The sequence below is a fragment of the Molothrus ater genome, chromosome 1 (assembly GCF_012460135.2).
Source record: "Molothrus ater isolate BHLD 08-10-18 breed brown headed cowbird chromosome 1, BPBGC_Mater_1.1, whole genome shotgun sequence".
In the NCBI taxonomy this organism is placed as follows: domain Eukaryota; kingdom Metazoa; phylum Chordata; class Aves; order Passeriformes; family Icteridae; genus Molothrus; species Molothrus ater.
Genome location: NC_050478.2, coordinates 82,952,408 through 82,967,513, shown reverse-complemented (window position 1 = coordinate 82,967,513; position 15,106 = coordinate 82,952,408). Strand labels below are relative to the sequence as shown.

The window sequence follows — 15,106 nt, the reverse complement described above, 5'->3', positions numbered from 1 at the left end:
CATAGGCTGTAGCTGTTGATGAAGGCTTCTGTTACAAGATCCCCTGCACAACTGGGCTGACCTCTACAATAAAAATTCTAAATATTTCAGATGTGCCGGACTTGCTATACATGAGAAGTACTACTGTGTCACACCAACTACTTGTGGGAATTCAACTTTGTTTGCAGAACATATAAGATAACAAATTCATGTCCTAGTTCAAAATGCCAATTATCCACAGCTGCTGATTCCTGTGAGTCCTGATCATGTAGTAGTCATGTCCTCTGCTGAACCTGTAGGAAGCTACATTCTGAAGCCCTTAATTTCTTTTCCAGAATATGTAAGGATCGGCACAATTATTTGACTGTATACAGGGTTTTGAACTACAGAATAAAAAATAAAATCACAAAACAGACAAAAGCAGAAATCAATTAAATGCAAAGTAAAACGAATATTCAGGTTGATCTCATTTTATAAGACAAGTTTCAGAAAGATAAGTATAACTTACCAATGAGATGGAACATATCCTTCTGAAAAATAGGCATCTGATTTCTCATTCCATTGCTGGATCAGGGTATTTATCTCTGAAAAAAGTTTTCTGTCTTCCCTGTCATCTAGAAATTGAGATATTAAATCAGCCACGATTCTTCTAAGTTCCAAAAGGAAATTTTGAGAGAGACTGCTGCTGTCGAGCCATTGCTCAAGTACCTAGTGGATTGAATGCAAAACAGAACATCTCATTAATCAAAGCTTTCTTACTTAGGCAGTACACAGAATTTGCATGTCGTTAAAAAATTCACACAATCAACAATGATACCAAAATTTCTCCCTGATAACCTGTCTAGACTCTGAAATTACTGACGTGACAAACTTGACTTTTAATACAGTTTTGACTGACATGCAAGTCAGCAATGTAACAGGCTACAGCACACAAACAACTGACATCCTATGTGGTGCTGATCTTGTCTAAAGACCCAGGAAAGGAAAAAAGATGAACTGAGGCTGAAATCAACCAAAAGCTGACCTCCACCACCAATTACTCAGGCTTCTTTTACCAGACTTCTGCCTACACTGCCAATATGATGGAAGATAGCAGCCTTAACATTTTTGGAACCCCATAACACAGCAATGATGAAGAAGCCTGCATGCTTCCCAATGTGTAGTCCAGAAACAAGTATAAAAAGGCCTGGCCAAAACTACTGACTGCTCTCCTTTTCTTCACCATTACTTTTCTTTTAAATATCAAGTGAATATAACTGATTTACTCTAAGAGATATTCTGTTCACCAAGATAATTCACAGTGGCCAGCAGCTTACATATTTCTGGTTCCCATAATAAGAACATCAACCCATGCTAAGAGTTTTAAGATCATGACTGAAATTATTACTGGGTTTTCCTACACAGAAATCAGTGCATTAGTTTTGGCAGTCACATTGAATTATTACCTCCTACTTCATACTTTGTCATATAGCAGGGAAACCTCAAAGATTCCATTTTTGAGGAAATACACAGGAAGATCTACATCTTTTCTTTACATAATATTGCAAACATCTCCAGAGCAGCTTGATACATTCTTCTTTTTTTAATGGAGAAAAATACAATGTTTCAGTATAAAAACAAATACCAGTGTTAAGGCAGCTAGGTGTTTTTCTTAGGAAATACCTGATATTTAATTCTTTTGTCCATGCAACTACCCATACGTCATTACAGAGAATGCATGGCAAGCTATTCTGCCAGATGAGAAATTTAAGATGCTCTACTGGAGGTTTACTTTTATCTTGCTTCAGTCACCATTGCCAGAGACAGTGAGGGGAAAAAATAAATTAATTAATTGTATACCAGTGGAGGTGTCTAGTCAATTTTCAGTTTTGTTCAACATTCAATCTCAGGTGGAACAGTAAACAGTTTCCTCTGACAGGTCTCTGCACTGCAGCATATTTCATCACATTCCCTATTACATTTCAAATCTGAATCTCCATTAATGAGAAAATTTGATTAAGTGGACACATGATAGATTATACTTCCACTATAATGATTCTTTATAAGGATTATTTCATTTTATTAGCAAGAAAGTTCATTAAAACAATTTTATTGATAACTTAGATTTTTTAACTGAGTTACTGCTGACAACCTGCATGCAAAAATTAGGAATTCAAACTATTAACTTATTAAAGTTACCCGTGCATAGAGTTTGAACTTGCTGACAGCATGAACAAGATACAGTTTGGCCTCATGCTGTGCAGAATTACAGCCCTCTCCATTATTGTCCTTATTTGCTTCATCTTCTGGGACAACAGCCAGAGCAGAGCACACAAACTGCTCCAGTGTCTCTCCTGTGGGAATCTGGCAAGGACACAAGAAATTGATGAGTATTTCAAGAGCGTTGCTGAGTGTTAGCTCTCCTATCAACTTACTTATCTAGTGAAAATAAGAATAACACATGGCCTCTTCAGCAAGAACAAAGCCCATTTAACCCAACCTCACGTTCCCAGGCACATACTACAAAGTACTCCACTTGCAGGTTGCTGTATAAAATATCAATGGCCCCATTAAGGTGCTCATACAACAGGCAGAATAATGGGACTTGTATATGCAAGGAATTTTCACCTTGTAGCTACACTCGTCTTGCTACTTCTACAGTAATTTGCAGGCTGGCACTGAACTAACTTGACTATGATACAGTACCCTTACAGTAGAATAACTATATTGAAACAACTTCACAAGTACAAAAATTACTGACATAAAAAAGCACTTAGTACAATGATGGATCTCCACCAGTCATTACATATAGCAAACTAGCTTTAAATTGAGGTTGGTGGGTTTCAAGAGAGTGGCCAAGACAACAAAATTTTTTCCTCATAGACTAATTTTTAAATTCTGTGATGAATGATTTCATATTCCCAAGCCAATAAATTGTGATGAATAATTAAATATTCCCAAGCCTATAATTATTAAAGCTTACAGAAATAATGCAACACATTTTAATTCTGGTATTGCCTTTCTGAGATACTTTGCATCCTTGCTCCTTTCAACTTTGACCAGAGAATTCATAAAATATTTTGCTGGTGTTTTGACACCAAACAAAATGGGGAGCTACATACAGAATTGAAGTGCTCCAAACAAGTATTATCCAGGCTTCCATATTTGCTTTCATAGTTTTTGATGGTCTTCAATGTTCTGACACAAGCCCAAAATATTGAGATACTAGTTTAAATAGTTACCAAGTGAGTAGCCTGGGATTTCACAGCCAACCACAGCTACCAAGCTGCAGTGGAATACAGCTCCTTTGCTCAAACAAGCCATCATGGTATTTCATTAAAAGGCCATTCAAAAGTCAAGTTTTTTTTTCTTTTTATAATTTATCCATTTGTTTAAATCTGCTATTTTTACAATGAGCTCTTCTGGACTATAACCCTAAACTGTACTGCTCTACAAAGAACAAACAGATTTCACATAAATACCAACATGTTCTATTAAAGAAACTGTGGACTTAAGCACAAATTCAAAAGTTGTTTCCAGTTTTCTGCAGTCAAACTAGACCACCGCAACAGACAACTTTGGTCTAGAGGGTAGGTTGCCCTATCTGAAGAAAGGGATTTTCTTCTAGATGTGATGCATCTCCAGGATATTTGATTAAGCACCACTGAGACAACTCATTGTAGAATATTCATATCAAGATTGCACAACTGAGAAGAAAGGACTCTTGGTCTGCCCTTAATTTACATACAGAAGAGACAGGCATTCTTTGTCCGGCAAATAAGATGAAAAGTGCTGCCAGACAAGCTAATCCTGTCAGATTCAAATCAAGGATTTGGTTTAAAAGCTTAGTGGAGCAACCCTCAGAGTTCTCTACAGGATAATAAACACAGGACTCTGTCATACACAGCTGTGACTTGAGAGAAGCATAAATTCATTAGTGCATAAAACTAGACCTATCAGTATCTTCACGTGCAGAGATTTCAGCTCAAGCTAGACGTTTGTTTGATGGGAATGAAGCCAGGCTATTTAACAACCTTGTTGCTGCTTCACAAAACCAAGCTTCTGTAATGCAGGAAAATACATTCAGTACAAATAAAAAAAATATTGAAGAGTTAGACACAGAAATTTTCAACTGATTTACCTCTGTTAATTGTGCTGTATAACTTAGTAGCTTCTCAACATGAGGGCCATCAAAACCAAACCTGGATTCAAGTTCTGCTTTCACAGCAAGCGGATTCCACAAAACATCCCCAAAAGAAAGATTGTATTGAAAACCTGAAAGAAATGAAATCTTTTGTTTATGTAATCTATTCTTTTTATTCATGTTGTTTCTTGGTGGTTCTCACTTGCTGAGATCCAAGTACCATGTTCCCAGCTTTTTTGGGGACAGCAGGATGTGTGCACCTGAACACAAACTTACAGAGGAGAAAACCCATGATTGCACTAACGGTAAAGTCAATTAATGTGATGGCATTTCAGCAGTTGATATGCTGATGGTGGGATGCCCCTGCATAGCAATTGCCAGCAAACTCAGTAGGGTGCCATTCTGAACTGCACAGAGGCAATGCAAGGTGTGGTATGGACTGGATGTGAATCACTAGTGAGAGTGAGAGCAACGGGAGAACACCACAAATTCCAGAGAAATCAAGGTCATCCTCTGTACAAAGGCTCCAGCACATCACCTTTGTCCCACATCAGCCTTCACTTTTGCAGGTGTAGTAGGATTTAGACTTCATATTACTCTTAGCCTGACTTCCACACCAAGCAGACAGCTGCACCTATCCATTGTGTTCTTCAGTTTGCCCATGAAACTTGCTCCTGACCTTTGCTTGTTTTCCTGGGGCCAGCCTACCTTCTCCAATTAAACTCATATTCCATGGTGAAGCAGCAGATGGAGAAATTTAACCTTTCAGCTGACGGCAGAATTTATGAGAACAGAAAAATGAAGCTTAAAGTAAACCAGTCATAATGCTTAACATGCATGTCCAAAAAAGAATTGCTGTCCTTCTGTTAAATGGAAGAAACTGTCCCTTGCATTGGTTTAGTCTGTCACCAAAATTCATTGCTAAGCCATGATCATTCTAAACACTATGTATTAGACCAGTTTATCTGATACTTCGTTTATCTGATAGTTGCCAGAGTCTGATAAAATTTAGTAATCAGTATTGGTATTTAAAAAGCAGATGAGTAAAGTAGGTTAGCAGTACAGCAATATAGTTTAGTCTCTGCACATCAGGAACTCAGCAGAAGGTCCAGCAGTTACTGTCCTATATTTCCAGCATGCTTATTAGGTAGTTCAAAGAAAATCTGAAGCAAATTTCTTACCTTCAAAGCTCCTATCCTGTACTGATGCAACAGTCAAATTCAGTGCCATTTTCACCACTTCATAGAAACTTTTGCCCAGTGGCATCATAGCTAAATCCTTCAGTGATGCTAAGGTACTGAAAGTGGAAAATAAAATGAAAAGCCAAGCTCTCTATACACCCAAAACCCTGAAAGGACTTGCTGGAAAGAGACAACCTTCAAGCAACCGAATAATAAAATGCTTTTTTTACTGCTGAAAAACTGATGTTTTATGAAATTAGAGTTTAACCGAACAAAACACAAATTGAGATTTTACAGTTAGAGTATCAGTCAATTTCCATTAAGGAAATGTGTCCTGAGAGGACCAATGTCCTCTTTAAAAAAAAAAAAAAGGGATGAGGAAAAATAAGGGCAAAATTATCACAAACATTCTCTGTTATCTCCATAATAAGGCAGGATCAACACAGAATACTTACATTTTACTTCCCAGCAATCTGCAGGGAAAAAAAATTTAAAGCAACATAATACTTATTCTCAGAAGAGGTTAAACAAAGTGCATTACAGAATGCATTGATAAAAATATATCTATTGAATTTCTAACAACTCTCTGTCACCTTACCTGTGAAAAAAATTTCTGTTAATATAACTTAAAATTTATGTCGAATTTGCCAGTTATTTCCTACCAAGTAATCCTTTCTTATTATGCAAATGAGAATCCAGCTTTTCAGAGTGGATCATCAGTTTCCAACATTCATGAAAAGAAAAACAAACAAACAAAAAAAAAAGAAACCACCCCTGCCACAAAAACCCAAAGCCAGTCACATAGATGTGAAAAGTTCTGTTAAGTAGCTCTGAGAGACACAGCAAAACATGGTACAGACCTGAAAGTGGGAAATGTAAATAAAGAACCTTTCTACTGGCTTAATTCTGCCTTAGAAAGGACCACTAGAATGTAGTGTAATAATACAAAACTAGTTAAGAAACAAGCATTGGGTTCTGTGGTTTGCTTTCCAAATTGCATTAATGAGGGTAAATTTGGTCACTGAAGGGCACAGAAAGCTTAAAAAACCAAGCAAATGAAAACACCAAAACCCATATGTAAACATCTGAGTCTCCTATGTAGTTTTGCATGTTAGTAGCTCAGAGAACAAGCTGAAATAAGTCTACAAATTACTCAGGCATAAGGGAAAAATAATTAAATTTTAAAAAAGCACCAATATAGGTGCAATCACATATTGTAAGAGAAATTTGTTTCCCAGTTTGAAAAAGAGCTATGTCATCATATCCTTCTTATGTGGGTGGGGAGCTATTTTTGTTGTTTGTCTTTGGTTTGGGTTTGTTTTTTTTTTTAATTTAAGAGAAAAAGACAGTGGGATGATAAAGGGTGGCAGAATAGCACAGTAATTTCTCATTCATGATCTTTGAGCCCCTGCTTCCCCATGGCCTAAGGCTTGTGAGGTACCTGGCCAGTCTAGCACAAGCACCCAGGTTCAGAGGGCTTCTCTTGCTTTATGACTGTGTTATTTGACTACAATGATAATTGCATATCAACCTACTACAGCAAACTGCCTACCCTGGCAAACACATATCTGACTGTCACCTAATAATTACCTTATTTTACTGAAAATTCTGGTAGATCTATGCCTTGGTCTATGCTTTAATTCTATGTCTTCCTCTGAACCCAGCTGTCCTTTACCTGATTCAGAACACAGTCTCTGGGGTGTTTTCCTTACTGCTTCACTTCTTGCAAAAGAACACCTAAAGCTATTTTGATGGCAAGAGGCTTAAGAAACAAAATTGAGTAATTTTCCTGATACTGAGCAAGTGCTACATACATTCAGATCTGATTAGGATCAAAACTATTCTTTTCTTATATTCAAATGTATGTGTTCTGTCTTTCAAAGACCCCCAAAATACACTACAAGGTTCAAAGCCATATTACATGATGGGCTAATTTCAGGCACTCATAACATAGAGCTGCTTAACAAAGACTCTGAGGGCATCTGAGTTTAGCAGAGATGCAAAACACAGTTGCAAAGGAATCAGTGTGGGTGAAAATTCCTAAGAAGTTTTATAAAAGCAAAATCTGGTAAGGAGAAGAAAATTTTGGCCTCTTTACAATGTAAAGGATGTCTATTTTATTAAGTAGACAGTGAGAAGAACAAGAATGGCAGATAAAATTTTAAAACAGAGCACTTTCAAGAATGTGAAAGTACTTACTTTTGAATAACTTTTAGAAATTGTCTTATGGTAGCTAACTCATCTTCTGTATAAAAGCTGTTCAGTTCAAGATGAGGGAGTGAATGCAGAAGGTTCCAGAAATATGGTTGCTTGTACAGATTTTCTGCTCTAGAAATAATTTTTTCTGCTTCATTCAAATCCATCTTTAGGTGGAAAAAAATAAAAATTACATGCAACACTTCCAATAACAAAAGAAAAATTAAAAAAAAAAAAGCAGGTACCTCTTATTTCCCTGACTCTCTTGAAGTTTAAAGCATTCACAATATATTTCTGCATAGTGAAAACATACCTCCATATTTGGCAATATACCACATTATTTTGGTGGTATTTTGAACTCATGGAGGCTTTGTTTCTGATATGTCTCTCTGCTCTGATGGAGAAATGGAGCTGGAAGTAAAGCTAAGGCATCTCTTTCTGCTCAGAGGTGTAACCAAGGGAAGGATTATCTTGGAGCTCTCAAGCCCTGCAATGAATGGGACTGCCCAGGCCTTGCCATCCTTGCCTCACAGCTCTTTGCAAGGCTGGTGGGGGTCTCAGATAAACTTATAAGAATGGCTCCTTAAAGGTGAACTGCCTGGGATAAAACAACTTCTTTCATAGGACTACACGATATGATGCCTTGCAAAACAAGCTTTTATCACATTTTTTTATTATTCATTCTTTGCTACTCTAAATTAATGTCTCACTAAGGCTTTTTTTTGTATAATGGTGACATGAGCATGCCTTATACAAAAAGAAGCTTGTGTATACAAGTTCTGTTTCTAATAATGATCATCTACTGTCAACTTAATATTTTCTTAATGTTGAGAAATACATTCTTTCTACTCTATATTGCATTCCAGAAATGAAATTTCATATTGATATGGCTCCTTTCAATCAATGAGATCTTATGAGCAATTAAAAATTGCCATCTCATTTGAAATTATAAACTGGAAATCTAAGTTTCATGAAGTAGAAGTAACAATCAATCAAATATGGAAAAAATACATCTGATGGATGCACTTTCAAATTGCTCCTAATAAACAAAGACCCTTCAAATAGTTGTGGATTTTAGCTACTAACAATCTACACTGGTTTAAATAAGTAATCTAGAAACCATTGAACATCTATCAAATTTACAAGACACCATTTTTTCCTTCAAACATCTTTTTTTTTAAGATAGTCTACTTAAACTTGACAGGATACAAATTTCTAACCATTATTATAAAGTTCTTCAAACCCCAGAGCTATAATCTCAAAACAGACTGTAAAAAATACTTACAGTAAGAAAAGTGGTGATGTTATGGAGCCCTGTAAAATTAAATATTTTCCTTTAAATAGAAACATTATTAGCTTTAGAAGGATCAATATTATAAGCCAGAGCAAACAGTGCACAAAGGGTGTTTCTAGATAAGTAAAGGCACACGAAGCAACTAATACCCAAAGATAGTGGTCCATTTGATTTTCTGTGCTTCACAATACTTTTACTGAAATCACAAAAACAATTTAAAAGACATTGCTTACTGCTTAATTTTTTAGTGAGGCAAAAGCATCATGTCAACACTATATGAATGTCCTAGTTATCAGACAGCCAGGCATGCAAACTGCCATTTCCCCTGAATATTTCTGCTTGAGAACTCAGCCAGAGACACAGGGTAGTGGGAGGAGCTCAGTGCCCCCTGGTACAGCAACAAGGCTGTGCAGTGTGCATGGAAATGGAACAGGAGACCCCGACCCTGCTACTTCCAGTCTCACTTTTTCTGTGCAAGACTGAAGGTCACCTAAGGTCACCAGGTGTGAGATACTGCTGTTTTCCATTCCCATACTCTTTGTTACAACAGAAAAATACAGGGAGGGAGAGCTACATCCTCATAAACTACTTTTGAACGCACGTTAGAAAAAGTAATCTTGTACTCTGATTATAATCCTTATCTTTTAAACTTTCCTCTCATTGTTTTCATAACTCTCAAGTATACAAGGGCACAGTTTTAGAAAGCTAAATTTTTTCTCTGATAGTTTTGATGGCCACAGTGTTGCTAATCATAAAAGTGGCTCTTTTTTAGATCCGCTAAAATATCAGTTGCCTAGTTTTATTTTTAAGACCAAACTATTCTTTTATTTGATGGCTATCACTATCCAATAGGCAAAGAAATTAATTTTTAGAAAAATCACAGCTTACCTGAGAGCCTTGAGTTTTCTTCCCATAGCTTTTCTAAGGCCATGGCCTTCTCTGTAGTATCAATAAATTCCTTTGCAAGTTCTTCTAGCTCTTCCATGAAGTCTAGATCAGGTCCAGTGGCTCTCTCTGGACCACTTTGGGGGCTTGCACTATTTTTTGACAGAAAAAAGAGGGATAGGTGACATAACACACTGAAATTAAGTAGCTGAAAAATGTGTATATACTCACAGCAGTATTCTGATTTTTTTTTAACAAATATGTATTTATACAATTTCTGTTTAGCTAAATTCATTAACATGCAAGTTGCAGCACTGGGTCTCAAAACCTCAGGAAAGTGGGCAATGAAAAATTGCTGAGGTCACCTCTGCCAATTCTGGCAGCAGCCAAGAACAGACATGTCCAAAATGTCTTTAATATTTCTGAACACACTCAACTTTTCTCCCCTGGATTATCATGTGTCCTGGTGGCAGTTCTTTGATGAGAAAGTTCAAGCTTTCCTGTTGCATCTAAGGTAACAGTTTCTTTCTTTCAAATACACACAGCAATGGATAAAAAGAGTATTTTATTCTTACTACTGGCTTTTTCCTTATTTTACCCAGCAGACATACCACTAGTAAATGTTATCTCTGTTATCCCTATCACATTGCTATCTGGTGACTACTCAACAGCACAATTTTCTGACAATACTTTTAAATGAAACCAGGAGTCAGAGCCATTTAAATGCCTCTTTACAGGACAAAATTATTTAGTCTCTCCTAAAACACCATAAACAAGGGAATAATTCTATTTAGCATGTTACTAGGCAGTTGCATTCTGTTTTATCTAATAGGAGATTCAAATTATCTTAAAAGCTACAATCTGTCTAGCAAAAACATTGCTATTTTGCATCAAAAACACAATTAGCTGTCACAGAATCACAAAATGGGTCAAATTGGAAGAGACCACAGTGGTCATCTGGTCCAACCTCCCTGCTCAAGCAGGATCATCCTAGAGCACATGGCACAGGATTGTGTCCAGATGGTTCTTGACTATCTGCAGTGAGGCAGACTCCACAACCTCTCTGGGCAACCTGTCCCAGTGCTCAGTCCCCTACACAGTAAAGTTCTTCCAAATATTGCAGTGCAACTTCTAGTCTGTCAGTTCTGCCCATTGCTTCTTGTCCTGTCCCATTTACAAAATATAATAAAGAGTTACATTCCTTTCACATCGAGCTTATATGCCAATACTTGCTTTCACCACAATTTTTACTTATTGAAAGAAAAGCCTAATGAGATCAATTCACAAACCAAAGAAGGCTTTCAGTCTCCACTTTCTCATTCTCTTATTTCTCTTTCCATCCCTCTCTGATGCTCATTTGTTCAGACACTCACAGAGCTGTTTGCAGCTTCAGATTAAGGGAAACAAAGAAAATTTCATCTTAAAACAATCAAGTTCTTAATTGTTTCAGTACAGCTTATTTTGATCCCAACTTAGCCAACAGACAGCAGGATTTTGGAAAACTCTTTCACCAGCCTCAAACTTCAGTGGGCTAAAGGCAGAAAATTTCCTCAACATATATTTCTATATGTATATATAGAAATATATGTTATATTTATATCTATAGTTCCCTTTTAAATGGAGTTTTAAAAAGCAGCTTTCTGTTGTTCAGAAGGTGGCTTTTTGAGTGACTAGAAGTTGCACTTTAGCTGTTGTCTTTGAAAAATCACCGCATAAATTCCAATATTACTGAAACTCCCAGTGCCCAAAATTTCAACAGCTGAGAATACTCGTGTTTAGCAAAGAACAAAAATTTTCCTAGCACTCCGCTTTTTGAGATAAACAAGAAGCCAGCACTTGACCAGAATAACAGCAGCCACAGTCAGAATGTTAACAAATACCAAAACTCTAGCTCAGTTTCCATGGGATTTTTCACAGGTTTTGGTTGTCTTTGTTTTTTTGTGGGGTTTGGAGGGAGTGATGGTGTTGGGTTTTTTCCCAATAGTAGCCGAACGTAAAATTGAAAACTAAACTCTCCTAAGAAGGTCACTTAAAATTAAAAGTGTTCAGAGGAGTGCAGTATTTCAACCCACATTGTTTGTCCCCCAAACTAGACCCAAGTCTTGCATCCTCATCTACAAACCTCCTGGTTTTAGTAACATTGCAAACAACAATGCACTGGGGAAAAAGGCCTTAATCACATAGGAGCACACAGCAGGACTCAATGCTGTCTCCAGGGGCTGCTGGGGCTGCCTGGCCTGTCTACCAGCTGCAGGGGGCACAGATAGCAGTGATGGAAGCAATCAGTAATTCTTTCCACTCTATCCCCATCACCAACTCTCCTGCACCTTTGATCTGCAAAGCTTGGGTTGATAAACAGCAGGGAAACAATATAAAAGCATCCTCTTGGCATCTAATTTTATGTGTTTTAGCCACTTGTTTGTCCACAGGAGAAGGACATTAGATAACACAGGTGTATCACTTGGTGAGAAATTTATGTTTTGGGATTTTCAGTATGTTGTGGATGGAAGAAAGATGGATGGCACAGGGTGTCATCCTGGGTTTCTTCTTCATGCTTCTTCCTCCTTCTTCCTGGGTTTGGGTGGCATTTTGTAATTAGGCAGAAAAGTCCACATTGTGGACTCTTTGGGATCAGTTATTGGGTTAAAAGGGAAAATAATCTAGGTGTCAGTTCTTAATTGGATAGTTTAGTCTTAAAAGACCTCGTAACAAGAAATTGTTAGCCATTTTGTGCCTTCTAATGGAAAGCTGCCAAACTCACAGTAATGAGACCGCTTTACTGATAAGAAATAATAAACACCTGAGTCCAAACACAAATTACTGTCTCAAGTGCCTTCAACCCAGGCCCAGATAAACTGAAAACTGGTACCCCTACAAGGTCCCACAGAGCACATGGGGACAGGGAAAGGAGACTAGGAAGATACAGACTAGCACTTGGAGCATGCATTGTTCTTCTATTTCTAGAGTCTTATATTGTTGTTGTCAGATTTCTAAAGTCCATACCTCCTCAGTGTGTTCTTGTGGCTGCAGATCTTCACAGCACAGACTCCTTCTTCTGCATGCTGCTCTCTCTCGGGTCAGAGCTCCTCCAAGGCTCTCCCTGACTGGCTAACCCACCCCCTTTTATCCCAGTCATCTTCATTGGTCGCAGCTGCAGCCCATCAAGGACAACCGGGACCTCCCGGGGCAAAGCCTCTATACAGATATTCAGGTACAATACATTTCCTCTACTATAAGTGTGGTGGCTCTGAAGAGCTACTGGGCAAAGTGCAGGGAAATAATGTTGATGGTGAAAGTGGAGACGGAGATGAGAAACTCTAGGGGGATGTAGATATTTAGGGCATGGCAAAAGGAGCAAATCCAAGGCATAAGGCCTAGCTATTAAAGGCTTCTCAAGCACATGAAAGACCCACAGATATGCCCCTTTCCTAAGCACAAGCCTCTCAGCAGTCCAAGAGCAGCTGTTTGCACACGCTGTCTGTGAGCTGTGTGAGCTATTAACTTTGTGGGGATTTCCAGGCCAGCTGCCATGTCAGCTAGCTGCCATTTGTGACCCTCTTTGGCCATCATTGCCACAGACCTGCCTCTTGCTATCCTTGGATCCGAGCACAGCCGCTTTATGAAGGGGAAATGGCAACAGACATGACACTGGTTATCAGGCTCAGTGTTATGAAACAGATTAAATTATTACAGAGGTCTTAATTGCTGAATATCTGTGCTAAGATTAAAGGATTTTATATATTTTCAGCATGGTAATAGAGGACTACATTTATCTTCTAATAAGAGTGCTACAAATTACTACCAATCTCTTAATTCAGCACAGGTTACACAAAATTGCAGGAAGATGTCAGCATCTTGCCAGAAAGATAAGAAACTACACTTTAAAACCAACTACAGAGATAGTCAAAGCAAACAATTTTCAGTGAGTGTGCCAATAAAAGTACTTAATTGTGTAACTGCTACTCTCCCAAAGAGCCTTCAAAGCATGCTTTCTGGAGCAGAAGGCGGCACTAATGCATTTGTGTGTGAATGTGTAAAGGAAGTCCAGCAGCCATTCCAAGGAAATTCCTAGCAGCAGTTGCTAGGAACAGTAAAGAGAGGAAGCAAGGGATAATGAAAAAGACAAAAGGAGGAAGCAGTAATTTGTAGGAGAGGACATACATAATTAGAACTGGGGTCTTAGAAGAAGGGGTTGAGGAATGTATATATAAAATTTCATTATCGTCCATGGAAGCTCTTCCCTCAACCGTACATTTCCACAAAGTTCATGAGAACAGAAATCAAACTAAAGACACACATTGGTACAAAGTTTGATTTTGACAAAATACTGCAAAAGAGCAAAAAGATTGCATCTCTTTGAGCATGTAAAAGCAATTGTTATTTCCTAAAGCCATGACTCAGAAACATTAATTCTGTCCAATTTACTCAGTTACTCAGGATAACAATAAGAACATTTCAGAGTTCATCTGAGAACTCAGCTTTGATGTGAAATGCCTTTTAGACTCATGATTTTCTTAAGCATCTCAGCAAACTCGTCTCAACCTCACCCCTGTCACCACATTAATAATTTCTCTCTAAAATTGCAAAGCCCCAGCTGGCTTTCATTCTGCACTTTATCAGAATTATAAGCCTGGAGACATCAATACCAATACACAAGCTGGACAATAACATACTGTGTGTCTCTCACAGAAAGATCTTTCTCTTCCATGTAGACACAATTATAACCTTCCTAAAATGCAATGGACTAAAATATATAACAAACTAAAAAATATATTCTTCTTAATTTGCTCTTAAATTAGGAAAACACATTTCAATTTCCTTTTCTCCCCAACTCTGGCAATCTATAAGCAAGGTCACAAAAACTGCTTCTGTTTTTCAGCTACACAGCCTGCAACTACAAAAGTTAGCCCAGACCACAGAGTTAATATTGCAGAAAGTTGCTGCAGCCATTAGCTATCTTGAAGAGCTATTTCTCATTTGAAGATATAGGTCACTAAAGAAAAATCTGACCCTTTAAGCAATTCTTACACAAGGACTTTTGCTGATGCTTAGACCTTCCTTGATTTTATTCTTCCCCACCTGCTGTTGTACATGAGCTCTTCCACTGGAGAACATAGGCCCAGTATTAATAAAGGAAAAGGTTTAGAACAGTAAGAAGAAAGGGGCTGGCATGAGCAGGGCTGCTCCAGGAGGGGGCCAAGCTAGGAGCTGGGACAAACCTGGAACAGTCCATGCCCTCACCAGTGAGACACTGTCCCCCAGGCTGCCTGAGGCAGACACAGGAATGTGTTACAGGCTCCAGAGACAGCCCCAACAAGGCAGGGTGAGCCCAGGAGCCCAGTCAGGTGCAAAAGGAGACAGAGCTACTGTGTGGGTATGAGTGGCACATCCAGAAGAGATGCCAGAGACAGACCCAGGCTTCTACCACATTGACTGGGTCAGGCTGCG

The 15,106-nt window shown here is 38.1% G+C and overlaps 1 protein-coding gene across 1 annotated transcript in view; it reads right to left on the bottom strand.

Moving 5' to 3' along the window:
- The window catches only part of ABCA13 (ATP binding cassette subfamily A member 13), a 170,186-nt gene that overhangs the window by 145,738 nt on the left and 9,342 nt on the right, over nt 1-15,106 (bottom strand). The window contains 7 exon segments of the mRNA XM_054515921.1: nt 488-687; nt 2,158-2,322; nt 4,100-4,233; nt 5,284-5,399; nt 7,483-7,646; nt 8,765-8,793; nt 9,662-9,810. Coding sequence (XP_054371896.1) covers nt 488-687; nt 2,158-2,322; nt 4,100-4,233; nt 5,284-5,399; nt 7,483-7,646; nt 8,765-8,793; nt 9,662-9,810 — 957 coding nt within the window.